General features: G+C 36.7%; 1 protein-coding gene across 4 annotated transcripts in view; it reads left to right on the forward strand.

The window, feature by feature from the left end:
* The window catches only part of LOC143444854 (uncharacterized), a 79157-nt gene that overhangs the window by 5497 nt on the left and 59584 nt on the right, over positions 1–14076 (forward strand). For all 4 annotated transcript variants that reach the window (XM_076943637.1, XM_076943636.1, XM_076943638.1 and 1 more), the window contains exons 8-35: positions 174–308; positions 489–595; positions 779–955; positions 1100–1328; positions 1649–1813; positions 2006–2126; positions 4654–4735; positions 4926–5070; positions 5229–5311; positions 5587–5737; positions 5890–6014; positions 6524–6712; positions 7062–7188; positions 7543–7666; positions 7862–7952; positions 8454–8577; positions 8805–9001; positions 9249–9374; positions 9725–9928; positions 10184–10349; positions 10929–11036; positions 11858–11965; positions 12116–12310; positions 12497–12634; positions 12820–13012; positions 13144–13280; positions 13516–13743; positions 13923–14064. In XM_076943637.1, coding sequence (XP_076799752.1) covers positions 174–308; positions 489–595; positions 779–955; positions 1100–1328; positions 1649–1813; positions 2006–2126; positions 4654–4735; positions 4926–5070; positions 5229–5311; positions 5587–5737; positions 5890–6014; positions 6524–6712; positions 7062–7188; positions 7543–7666; positions 7862–7952; positions 8454–8577; positions 8805–9001; positions 9249–9374; positions 9725–9928; positions 10184–10349; positions 10929–11036; positions 11858–11965; positions 12116–12310; positions 12497–12634; positions 12820–13012; positions 13144–13280; positions 13516–13743; positions 13923–14064 — 4117 coding nt within the window. The remainder of the gene's footprint in view (positions 1–173; positions 309–488; positions 596–778; positions 956–1099; positions 1329–1648; positions 1814–2005; positions 2127–4653; positions 4736–4925; positions 5071–5228; positions 5312–5586; positions 5738–5889; positions 6015–6523; positions 6713–7061; positions 7189–7542; positions 7667–7861; positions 7953–8453; positions 8578–8804; positions 9002–9248; positions 9375–9724; positions 9929–10183; positions 10350–10928; positions 11037–11857; positions 11966–12115; positions 12311–12496; positions 12635–12819; positions 13013–13143; positions 13281–13515; positions 13744–13922; positions 14065–14076) is intronic.

Raw genomic sequence — 14076 nt, forward strand, 5'->3', positions numbered from 1 at the left:
AATGCCCAAAAAACATAACAAAGAAATAAATATACACCGTGGTTATTAATAACTTTCACTTTTTAATAACGTATTGCTTCAGTTTCTATCTTTTGAGTGATAATTACCATGAAACATGCAAATTTACGATCAGAAGGCGGGTTTTGTGTCATTTCAATAATTTTCCCTTCCAGATTTTGCAAGTTCATCCTTTCTTGAATGTGTTGCCGGTACCTTCAGTATCGCAGGCTCGGCAAACTGTACCCAGTGCTTGACAGGATATTATCAGAATGAACACCGCCAGGATTCCTGCATCATTTGCCCATCTGGTAAAACATTTCGAGCTTGTAAAGCAATACATATCTTCTATGAAATCAATGAAATGAAAATTAAAGCAAGAATAATTATTTCCTGATGCTTTTGCAACTAAAAATAAGTTTAAGCTATAATTGTCAACGCCTAGAATCCTAGCATATGTTGAAACGTCTTGAGTTGTTTGTATCACGAAGGTCATAGATGTCCAAATCCTTCTGGAAGTCCTATAATCTGTGAGAACGGAACCTACTCTTTGCCCGGAGAAGCTGTTTGTACATCATGCCAAGCAGGCACATATCAGGTGTCGTATCTATTGAAGAGTTTTAATGCATAAAAATGCATCATTGTTTATAAATAGACAATTTTCTTATTTGAGTACAAGTGGAGTAAAACATTTGTTATCATTATTATGCTGTTAATGACATTTTTGGTTGCTTTTGCTGATTCAATTCCAAAAATACTTTAAAATTTTATGCTTGCATAGACAAATGAGGGCCAAAGCAACTGCACAAGTTGCCTGTCAGGTCACGAATGTCCAGGGACGGGCACGATTGTTCCTGCTATATGCCCTAGTGGCACCGTATCGCTGGGAGGGGCGGCAAGGTGTTCTGACTGTAGTTTAGGCACATATTCGGCAGCAAGTGGTGGAACTGTGTGCGAGGTTTGGAAGATTATTTTATAAATGTCCGCTGTTAAATGTTTGACTTTTGATATAGATTTTAAGTTGTTCTACATTATACTATGGTTGCAAATTTGAGCTAGTTGACATTTTTTGTATAGCGCTATTTCTCTGTTTATTTCACAGATATGTCCTGTTGGTTATTTCTGTCCCACTGCAAACGCTATGCCTGTACCCTGTGAATTAGGGACCTATGCACCCACAAATGGATCGATGAGTTGTGCTCCTTGTTCAGCCGGGGCATATGCAAATGAAACTGGGTCATCCTCATGTACGCAATGTCCAATTGGTCATGAATGCATGAGTGCTGTTACGCCTACGTTGTGCTATGCCGGATCTTACAGTGACACTGGTGGTAAAATTCTGAATTCTTCTTCCAATATTGCTTTGTATGTTACAAAGTTTGTTGTATTTGCAGTATTAGATGCTGTGATTGCATTACTAGATGTTATAGTTTATTGCTTTACTTTATATTTATTGCATTGTTCTAAATTCCTTTATCATTATATTAACCATATAATTAAATGAGATATTTCTGTTAGCAGTTTTATTGCTTTAACTATCATTTATGCATCTCTGTCGCTGGCCCCAGTGCTATTGCGCTCTTACGTCATTTTCTTTATAAGAACCTTCCTCGAGGAAAAAGTGTCAACTAGTCAGTTTTAAACATTTTAGGGCTCAACGAGTGCAAGAAATGTGAGACGGGAACTTATAACACTGGGTTTGGTGAAGTGCGGTGTTACGCTTGCCCGGCAGGCTACAGCTGCGCTGCAACTAACGTGGAACCGCAAATTTGTCCAATTGGAACATACAGCACAGTTGGTGTGACATTCTGCCAAGGTAATTAGAGCATGGTTTCGACTGCCTGGTTTGGCTATTTGTGTTGATAATATTACAATTGTACTTTTTCTCAAGTTCATTTTCCTGCTTTTTCACGCTAGTTTTATTTCCATCGGAACTTGAAAAAAGTTTTCTTGAAACTTTTATAATAGATTGCAGTTATTATATCAATTATATAACGTTTACTTACAGGTTGTCAGATTGGAGAATATGCTACTTTGAATGGCAGTTCTAGCTGCACCGTTTGTCCTGGGAATTATTACTGCCCAGTAGCTGATGAATTGCCAACACCTTGCCCAGTTGGAATGTACAGGTGCAGAAGTTTAACTTAAATAATATTTCCTCAAATTTTGTAATCATCAACATAAGTTCCATTGCCCAGCACTCATTCAAATGATTTTCTTTCATTTCGGACGCTCTGCTCAATGATGCAATGCCTTCAGTGCAATTAATGTTGTTAACAAATTGTAATTGCACTTAATAGTCTAAATTTTACGTCTTCATAAAACAAGAATAATAATACAATGAAAATCTGTCCCAACTTGACATGTTCCCTCAAAAATTGGCTCATCTTTAAACTTCCCACCTAGTACCTGCTCTGCATGAAGCCTATTATTTAGGAATTAACTTTCCATTGTGTGCTGTCTAACAATGTCTTTATAACAGGGTGCGAAATTGCTCATCACTTAAAAAACCGATTTCACTAAAAATCGTTTCCTTTCAATCGCTCTGTCAAATGTGACAGCTGAGGTTATTGTTTAGGTTAGCATCTATCTTATACTTCCCACCAACTCTAAGGAACAGCATTTGTTTTCTGTTTGCCAGGCAAATATTTGAATTAATTGGTTAATGTTTTACCAGGTCCTTTGAGTATGATGGTAAGATTGTGAAATGACAGTCATTGCGATGAAAATTTCTATGACTGGTTTTATTCGAGGCGTTTATCTTTATTGCTTGCAGACTAGTCAAGGAAATATGTTCATTTCTTGAGCTAATGTATAACCAGAAAATGTTTCTGGAATACACACTGGTTTCAGGATAGAATAGGACGTGAGAGTTAAATCACAAAGCTTGTGTTTGAGCCGTTTTATGATGTGGTCAGAAAGATAATTTAATATGAGATAAATATGGTACAATTTTAATTGACTTTGTAGGGTCAGTGAATGATAACTATTTTTCTCCTAAACTAGAACAACATTTTTGATTGGAACGTAAAGTCTGAAGACTATGAAAGATTGTAAAAGTGTTGAATATTTCTTTACTGTAGGCAGTGCAGCAATTACATAAACGTTTCATCTGAACTATGCAATAATAATAAACATTAAAATGGAATTCTCTCTTCCAAAATCTCATGCTGTTATCTTATTTATACAAAGTAAAAAAATTCAAAGCTTCAAGAACTTCAAAAACCATAAGTTTAAAATGAAAATAACAAGTATAGGAACAATATTTATTTACAGGCTTAAGCTAACATATTTTGGACGTAAATGATTGTCCTTGTTTAGAGTATGTACAAACTTACCAGTGGTAAGGTCAAACGTGAAATAAATGATAAAAGCGTGCTATTCCATAGGGAAGCAATCTTACAAATTAGAGAATAAGTATAAAAAATGCTGACAAAAGTTGTTAAATAATTTTTCTGGAAGAGTACAATACCAGAAAGTAAAAATAAATAAATATTGATGATTTACTACAATTTCTCCTTTGTACTACTAGTCAGCAAACCTGCCTTCACTGCCTTAGAGTAGTTTCTGTCTGTTTGGTAAATTTCCCATGGAAAAGGGGAAGTGTTGTTCAAATTGCCATGATTTGAATCTGTTTTTAATGTTAAAATTTTGACATTCTTTGAACGTCTTTTGTATACTTTTTGTTACATTTTAGTGGGGAATTTATGACCAAAATTTTACACTGCTAATTAAGTCCGTTCACACAAACATGATAGTTTGATTGCAGAAAAAAAACAAAATTTTAAAATCAATTTGCTAGACTTGTAAAGTTTAATTTCCAATTAAGGTTGAGATTGCAATAGTAGTGATTAATTATTATTTGCTTCAAGAACACATAGAATAGACGTCATTATCTTGACATGGAAACTTGAATCTCACTTGTGCAAACAAGGCCAGGGATATTTGATAGCTCGATGATTTGTTAGCGAGGAACAAGGCGTGTTTACTCTGACGTAAATTACTATTTGCATTATCTTCTTATGTTTAGTTGTTTCAATAGCAGTGTCCACAACAGAGGGTGCTAGTTGTGTCATTGTCGTCACAGCAAACGGCAACTGACAAAGACCAGTGTAGACACGTCCGTTTTGTTCACGGAACTGATCTTATATCTTTCAAGTATGAATTATAATCCCCATTGTAAGTTCTTTGACCACAAAACAAACAAATTTTACATAATTTAAAATTTTTGTGATCCAAACTACTACCTTTGATTCAAGACATTTGAAATGAGAAGCACAATTTTGAACCTAATGTATTATTTTTACCATTATTTGTGCGATGCATTGGTAAGATGCCGGTCATTACAACACAATAAAAACATTTAAAAGCTGTTTGTAACATTCATTGAACAGCAGATGTAAGAACATCTTACCATGTGGTTGTGTTTCATTGTTTTAAATTTTCAAATCTTTATCATTTCATACATGTCTCTGTTTGTAGACAATTAAGAAATTGTGAATTTAACTTTTTACAAGTAACAGATTTTTCTTACAAAGAAACTTTTCTAATATGATGATGTGCTATTTGGAGGTTTATTGATGAATGAATTGAAATGGCTCGACTCAAAAGTGTTTTGTTTTTCTTCATTTTCTTGACAACAGTTCGTCTTTTTAGTTTTCCTGGATCAACCAATTGCTTGGCTACAGCACAGGGAACAGTTTTCGATTCTGCTACTGGGTTAGCAATACCATGTGCCGTAAGTAAAGTTTTGGTTTTCATGCGACTTAGTTTAGATAACAAAGAAGTGCCACTGAGCAAAGTACATCTGAGGTAACTTTGCCCGGTGATGTTAAATCAAATTGATAGCTAGTTTTTGTCTTGAAAATCTTGATAAAAAGTAAACAAAAGTTGCATCTAAAAAGAGTACACATTTAACTGCTGAGCAGGCCGGAACATACTACAATGGTTCTGCATGTTTGGACTGTGATACTGGATTTTCTTGCCTTGGCAGCAATGCGTCACCCCAAGCGTGTGCCAATAACACTTACCAAAACGAAGCAGGGCAAACAGCGTGCCTCCCTTGTCCAGCTGGTATTTGCTTATGTTAATATGCAGAGTAACTGTATTTCATTTGATATATTTTGTTAAAAGTAATAATACATTAATTAAACCATTCTATGCTTTCGTGATGGAATGATATTTTTTTGATCTTTAACTGCTGTCTATTTATTCAATGTTGTTTCTTTCAGGGAAAAGTTGTTTAGATGTTGCTGCTGATCCAGTTGAATGCGATGCTGGTCAATACAGTCCTGTTTCAGATAGTGTTTGCCATGTATGATTGCATTCTGCTTTTTCTGTTATCATTTCCACACCAATATTGAATTGATTTGAAAGTTTTAGTTAAGAATTAAAGACAAATAAATAATTTTTAAAATTTTTAATTATTCTGACTTGCTTAAAACTATTACAAACCAGCTGTAGATTTATAATTTGTATTATTTTGCGATCAACAATATATGGCCTGTTTCCTGTATTTATTTATTTTACCAAACGAAGCTAAACGTTTCGTGAAACAAACAATTTTCTATTTCAAATTAATGTTAATAGGCTTGTGACAGTGGCTTATACAGTGATCCTGGAGCTTCACATTGCCTTCAGTGTCCTGCTGGTTCTTCCTGTACCACCTCAAGCAAAACAGAATGTCTTGCTGGAACATACTCAACGCTTGGTGCTGGCATATGCACAAGTTGTGATAATGGTGAGACGATTACTCAGTCTGAAAGTGTCTGATTAATCTGTTTGTTTTCTACCTTTTGTCATTTTAAATTCATCATTTATATCAACATATCAAATTTGTTTTATAGGTAGTAACATATCTGTCACATGTATTCTTTTTCGTTGGTGATCTAGGTACACACACCAATGGTACAGCAGGTGCTGCATTCTGTTCTCAGTGCCCAGCAGGTTACAAATGTGAAGATCCCACCTCAGCACCAGTCCCTTGCAGTGACGGGGAGTATAGTACAGTTGGAGATGTAAGTATTAATGTTAAAGAAATGCAAAATAAAAGTTTTTTTGTTTTTTTCTCTCCAAAAGTAGTAAAGTAATAATGACCTTGAATGTCAACTTAACATGGTTGGGAACCACCAAAAAAGTGACCTGAAACTTTAGTTAATCGATCTTTGCATAAACTTTTTGTATGATTTTAGGGGCAAGTATATTGCACGTTAAGATGTTAACATAGAAGTCTGGAACTGAAAGATTTATTACATAATAATCCTTCAAAACTCTGCCCTGATGGGACCGTTTATTTACATACTTAACTAGAAACTTCAGCCACATGAAAAGGAAATTGCATTTTCTGACTTAAAGTATTCCAGTATTTTCATATCAGTGTTTTACAGACTGGTCAAATTGAAATTAATAGTTTCAAAGAGCTTCATGCTAAACCTAAGTCCTGTGTATGCATGAATAGTTGAGTGCTTAAAACGATTCATCTGTTGTCGAAATTATTTCGTCATGACCTCTATTTATGCACGGCCAGGCTCGATGCTTTTCTTGCCCGGCTGGGTTTTATTGTCCTGATCCTGCTGACAGTCCAAAGTCTTGTCCACTCGGTCAGTATTCAACAGGTGGATCGGGTGCTGCTGGGTGTGACCAGTGTCCTGCCGGAATGTCTTGCAATGATTTCAAGTCGTCAGAAGCTTGCTTGGAGGGAACCTACTCGATTGAGGTGATCTTTCATTGCATTATGCTTATACTGCTGTTTTATATGTCATATTAGAAAATTTATATTTTTTTGCAAAGTTTTAAATGATTACAACACGATTTCTTTGTCGATTAACAACAATTGTGTACAAAGCTTCACTTGATGAGTCTGTCATGAAGTTATTATGTGGTGGTGTGCTAACTCATGGCTATAATCAGACATTAAATAACAAGGTCTGGTCTGCAAATAGATAACTTTCACACCCCTCCACCACCATAACTACCGAATAAAACACCAGTCCAATGACAAAATGTTGATCAAAAGGCCCTGCTTGCTTTGACTGAATGTTTTTCATAGTTTCTTATTAAATCAGGGAGAAGCGGTGTGTACCGACTGTCCAGCGGGTTCTTCATGCGCCGATGCAACACTTAGTCCTGTCAGTTGCGCAAGTGGTGAATACAGTTCTGCTGGCAATGGAACATGCTACCCCTGCCCTATCGGTGAGATCACTCAATATTTAATAAAAAATTAATTAATTAATGGTAAAATTTTATAAATATAAGGGATCAATTTTTTTACCTTTTTAACTTTTTAGCCAACATGTAATACTGTGCTCCCCTTGTTTAAAACTTGGTTCATTTATTTAGTATTCCTTATTAAATTTAAGAGGAGTGCGTCTTATCTCTTATACCTCATAGTATCCAATCTTCTAGTATACTCCCGATAAAGCAACTTATGCTTGCGAAAGCTCATGTAGGATAATTAAAAGTAGAAGTTAACCCTTTTGCTATGTACTGGGTTAACACAAATCAGCCACTATCAGCTTTATTGAAGTTTCTATTTGCTTACCATAGGTTATATTTGTGTTGATCCATCCAATGCTCCTCTGAAATGTCCATCCGGGACCACGACTGATGGCATGACCGGGCAGACATCCTGCTCAGCGTGCCCTGCTGGACAGTCTTGCACAGACCCGGCGTGAGTGATTTCTTGTTAAATATGTTGTTGTATTTGCCGTTTAACGTTGAAAAAAATTCCCATCTTCAGTGAATTTGTGAAATATATTTTTTCCGAATGTTCTTTCACTGAGTATTAGCTGCTTGTTGCTTGCATTGCAGCTGCATTTTTAGTCTTGATGGGACAATAATGTTTAAGATACTTGATGCTTTACAGAGCTGCACCGTCGATTTGCCCGACTGGTTCTTATGTCCCAAGTGGAGTCTCAGAATGTGAATCTTGTCCTGCCGGGGCCAAATGCTCTGGGGTTAGTCCCTTTTCTTAAATAACTCAGCCCCGTTTATATTTTGACCCTCTTCTATTGCTAGAAAATATTGAGTTTTCTTATATATCTTCTGCATAATACGCTGTCTCTTCGTGCAACGCTGACCAGCGCACTAAAGAGAGATTATTAGCGTTAAATAGATCTATCAATTGTCTTGTACTGTTCACATGTATGTAATTAAATGAATAGCTGCCAGTTTCATAATGAAAACACTTAAACGTTTGAATTTTCCAATCTTTAACGAGCAAAAGTGCTGTGGAACGCAAAAAGATGCAAAACACCACGGAAACATTGACATGACATCTTAAATAACTTGCCTGGAGATTTAACCGTTGGCCGTTAACCGTCATACTTGGCTGTAATTGATATTTTCAATCATTATAAGTTGCTGTTACACTTGCGATTGTTCCGTCTTACCGATGCCAATAATTTAGTCCTATCTCATAACTCGTTTACATTTAAAAACTTAAAATAACTTTTCAGAGCACTGCAGAAGCTTGTACGGCCGGCACCTATTCCCTCTCAGGTGAAAGTAATTGCACAGATTGTCCTGCTGGCTTCGCTTGTCCATACACAAACCAAGCGGTGGTGGTTCCGTGCGAACCAGGTCTGTGGTTTTTGTCAAAAGATAGTTGAATTTTAATTATTATTGTTTTGAAATTAACACGCTGTTTTACCTTCTTCGTTGAAATCTATCGTGCGTTGTAGTGCAACCAATGAGCTATTATGCTGTTATCATCTTTGATAAAACTTAAAATACTTAAATTGTTTGTACGAAGGCATTTTAAAACCAGCAAAACTCTACTTATTGCGTTTTAAACATTATTTCTACAGGATCATATTCCATTGGTGGCCAGTCTTACTGCACACGTTGCCCCGTTGGTTCTGAATGCCCTGACGTAGACAAAGCCACAGTGACACCTTGTAACCCAGGTTATTACTCTGTTGGTTTCCAGAATACTTGCACAGAGTGTCCGGCTGGAAAAGCTTGCCCAAATCTTGATGGAAGTGGAAACATAGATTGCATTGCGGTGAGTTGTGTTAAGAAAGCTTTCATCTGGTTTATTGCTTGGAATATCGTTGTAGGTTTAAATTAGTTTTATGATAGAAGCCGTTTTCTTCTTGAAATTAGAAATCTTATCAATTATGATGAGCATTTTGAAACCAACTCAGCTTGACTGGGAATAAATGATAAAACTAGTGTTTTGCAGCATTATTTTGCAATTCTCTTGTTTGCATTGTTTTGAAAAGTATTTGACAAGTGTGAAATCATTGCAGGGTACATATTCATCTGCTCATGCGACATCATGCACTGCGTGTCCTGCAGGAAGTGCTTGCCCGTTCACAAACAACAACACAACGATAACTTGTGGCGATGGGTACTTTTCTGGCTCTGGCCAAGCAGTAAGTGTTTGATGTTGAAACATTTAGTCATGAGTTATTAGCATTGGACCAATATGTCTTGAGTTATCACTTGTAGGAAAGCTGAATACAAGAGCCAAAACAGCAGAAAACAAATTATTGGTCAAACGTTTTGATCGATGCTAAAATCTTTTTCAGTGCACGTGTTGACCGAAACGTCTGACTAATAAAATGTTTTCTACAGTATTAGATCTCGTATTCTCTCCTTGTATTCGTTCTACGTATTATTTAACATCACTTCCAATATTTTAGAATTTTCTTTTCTATAAAATATTCATGTAGTGCATTTTATTTTGCTCGAAATTATATATTTAATGAATATTTTTCCTCAGACATGTACCCCATGTGCGGCTGGTTATTACTGTGATACCAGCGATGCGGCTGATGGAGGTGCCACGGCTTGTGACTCTGGCTCGTATAGCGTTGGTAGGCAGGCGTCATGCACTGACTGTCAGCCCGGATATGCTTGTCCCACTATTTTCACTGCTATTGTCATGCCATGCCCAGAAGGAACATATTCAGAAGCAAAAAAGATGGTACGTTAAGGTTTTGCGAGAAGTTAAATTGTCATACTTTTTTAAAGAATTGGTTATTAACCTACATTTTATTAACATACTATTTTATTGTTATCGTTAACTCATTCCTATTTAAAACCTGTTTAATATAAATATTGCAAGTCTATCAAATTTGTGTAGCTGAGCGGTGATGTTTGAATCTTTTTGTTGCGTTACTGTGTCGCACATGAAATAATGCTGGCCATTGCCTTTAAACTCGACCTTTGACACTTTCAGGCCTGCACGGCGTGTCCAGCTGGAGAAGAATGCCGTGTTACAACTTCCAAAGGAACCACTTGTCCCGATGGCAGGTACAGTCTTGGCAGACAAACAGAATGCACAATATGTCCCGCCGGGTACCAGTGCTCTACTAAAGACAGTGCACCTATTATCTGCCTCTCAGGTAAATACATGTTTAAGCTCAAAGACTAGTGTTGAAATATTTAAGTTGCCGTGCAGAATGTGTAATGAAGGTTTTTTCATTTATGAAGCCAGGCTTAATTTCATGTTTAGTTGTTTACGGTGAACTGCAACAGCCTTAACTTTGAATAACTGGACTGTGTAGCGTTATCACGGTAATAAAACAAACCGATGATCTTTGAAAAGCCACATTTAGTTGGTCACAGCCAAACACCGACTAAAAACTGAACCGAAAAGCTGAAAAAAAGTGCACAATCTTTATATTTAACGAGGGTGTCAAATCATGTGATCAAGATAGATAAGAACAAACAAATGAAAACACTACACTAAGCAACTACACAACACGTGAAGAACAAAGTTTTTAACAAATATTTTAAAAACACACTTTCGATCAAGAAAGTGAAACGATTTCAATGAAGATGGATTTGTTTCTGCCTATTTTGCTACTGCTTTGATGTTCCAATATATGAAGAATTTGTTAATTGAATATGATTTTTGGTTATCTAAATTCTAAGCCATGTGCGATTTGTAAAAATAGTTGAAGTGAGGTTATTTTTTGCAGGCGAATATTCATCCTCTGAAAGTACAACATGCACACCATGTGATGCTGGGTATGTGTGTAGTGGAGGAAGCACAGTTCCCAGACCACCTAACGACATCTGCCCTCTAGGTTTGCTTTTATCATCTATTGTACGTCTAATCATCTATTACAGGGCCCCGCAAATAATGGGTCACGACCCAAATTTGGGTCGCAAGACCTTCCAGTCTGGGTTGCCAAATATTTTAACTAATATTTATTCAATATTCATTGTTTTCAACACGAAGCCCATTGTTCTCATTAGGTGGAATACATGTGTTCATTTACTTACTGTTTTATGTGCTAAGTTTCACACAATTTTGGTGCAAGAAAATAGCTACTGTCAATAGTAGTCTTAACATCGATATTTAATTTCATAGCATTTTCCACAAACTTATATGCTCAAAATATGCTTTGGTCGTGAGAATTTAGAACTATTTTTTAAGGGTCGCGCCAAAAAGTTTTTGCGGACCCCTGATCTATTGTACATGTACATCTGTATTCCTGTTCTATATCTCTAAAGTGACTTTGCCGGTTTTAAGTTATACAAGCTTATTAGTTAACTAACTGATTTTACTTATTAATTCAAATTATTTGATTAACTACTGTAACAGTTTGTTGGAGCAAAACTTAAAAGATTCTTTAACTTATAGTTGATGCTTTAGGGAGCATCATCGAAGATTTTTTATATGCAATTAGGCATTTTTCTGAGTCCAGTTAAGTTAAAGTCAATTCCAGTTCTAATTAAATCAATGAGTTGTCAACCTAGGTTATTTTATATGTGGCAACACCCTGGAAAGCTTTTTATTCAAATATTTAAGTTTCAATCTCGCTGCAGTATGACCAGATACATTATTATGATGGTGAGAATGCCAATTAAAATACTTTTTTATCATGGACTTGGTCTCTTGCAGGTTCTTATTGCACTGCTGGTACGGATGCAGCTGTACCTTGTCCAGCTGGTTCGTATGGAAGCCGGGAAGGTCTGGAATCTGCAGGAGATTGTGCAAATTGTCCTCCAGGTATGTATGACATCATAGTTTAATCAGTGCCGGTTGGAATAATACAAAAAGACAGTGAAATGCAGAACTTCATGAATTGAAATTTTGTAGTTTTTGTATATTCCAAAAACATATTGAATCCGAGGTGTTTCTTTAATGTTTTTCCTTAAGGTTACTATTGTCTGGAAGGCACAGCAGGTGTCCCTCGTGCTAACAACCTCTGCCCCAAAGGTTACTTTTGCCCTGAAAGCACTGAAAGAAACAATGAAAATCCTTGCCTAGCGGGTACTTATGGACCTGACGCAGGAATGGAAACGGAAGCAGCAGCATGTAAATCGTGTCCTGAGGGAAGATATTGTACACAAGGTAGAGCCTATTTGTGTGTGTGGACTGAAATACTAAGTGGTTTTATACATAAGTGGTAACTTTATTTGTATTGTTTTTTATGTGTGATAACTGATAAGCCATGCAATACATTTTTACTTACCTCGGTTATTTCACATCGTACAGAAAAAATGTTTTGTTTTTTACAAATTATAATTTCAAACGCAGGATCATCAACGCCGGGAGTACCATGCCCAAGAGGTCACTACTGTGAGGCAGAGACAGGTAACGAAGGAAATGGTGATGGTGCGAAGGAGCCAGTTCCATGCATGGCAGGCACATATACTGCTGAGGAGGGAGCAAGAAGTGAGTGGAAATATTAATCTTCTTTATGCTATGCTTTGTTAAAATTTGTTATGACATACTTTAACTTAATACAATTATCTTGCGAGTCACAACTTAACAAGCGGTGATCGACGATTTGCAATTACCTCGTTATAGCGATATTGCAATTTGTGCTTCAAAAATGTCACAGTGAATAACTTTAACAGCCATGGCCTCGTGTGTTGATTGCCCTGCTGGTTACTATTGCACGTCCGGGACTGCCAATCCTAGCTCGTGTCCACCAGGAACATTTCAACCGGACGTCCAAAAGCCATCGGCGGATAACTGTCTTCCTTGCACAGCGGGTATGGCATGCACAGTCGCAGCTCTCACCCAACCCGATTCTTCATGTAGTCCTGGGTATGTTTGAGATGTTTATTGTGGGTTTTTGGCCCTCGTCGGTGTTTTTTTATTTAAAAGTTTTGTCGGTGTTTTTACTTTTTATGTTGTTTGTCAGTAAGTTTAAGTGGTTTGTGGTCGTTTATTTTCAGTTATTATTGCCCCGTTGGGAGTTCGTTGCCTAATAACGATTCCCATGCATGTCCTGCTGGCACTTACACCGATGAATATAACATCACTTCATCAGACCAATGTGATATTTGTCCAGTACGATATGCTTGCTACGAAGGTATTACATTTCTAGACTAAATATTCTGAGTTGCATTTTATATGACTTTTAATTTTGGTTTTGGTTTGGTATGTCCATTAAATTTTGAACTGTATTAAGCACACACAGTAGCATAGAAGTATAAAATACAGCATATTTCAAAACGGTGGACCCTTTTTTCACAGCAGTTTATTCATTGATGGTAAAAATGTGTAAAAAGTTCTGTTTTAAATTTTTTATTGTTTGTGCTTTTCAGCTACGGGTGGAACAAATAGAAAACCTGTACAATGTGCACCTGGATATTTTTGTTCAAATGGAACAGAATTTACAACTCAACACCCATGCCCTGCTGGGTCGTATTCAAACAGATCGAACTTGGCAAGCTGGGAAGAATGCTGGCAATGCCCCAGAGGTTTCTTCTGTCTTAATGGGAGCAGTGATATTTCGAACAATACATGCCCCGCTGGATATTATTGCCCTGCAGGTAAGTAGACATAATAACGAGCTTGTAATAAGTAAGTTGAAAAATGAAATCAAACAACTTTACACCATTCTATTCACCTAGGTCCTATGTAATGGTTCAGTGTAATTGAAACGTTTTGCTTACTTTTAGTTCTATCACTTGCTTTTTTTATGAATAATTTTAAACGGCCTGATGTTCAGGTACCCAGTATGCAAAGCAGTATCCATGCTCCTCTGGGTCCTACTCAAATATGACCGGCAATGTCCGATGGGAGGATTGCGACGACTGCATTGAGGGTCATTATTGTACGGCAGGATTGGAAGCTCCAATAGCTTGCCCTCCGTAAGTTCTATG

The sequence above is a fragment of the Clavelina lepadiformis genome, chromosome 2 (assembly GCF_947623445.1).
Source record: "Clavelina lepadiformis chromosome 2, kaClaLepa1.1, whole genome shotgun sequence".
Lineage (NCBI taxonomy): Eukaryota > Metazoa > Chordata > Ascidiacea > Aplousobranchia > Clavelinidae > Clavelina > Clavelina lepadiformis.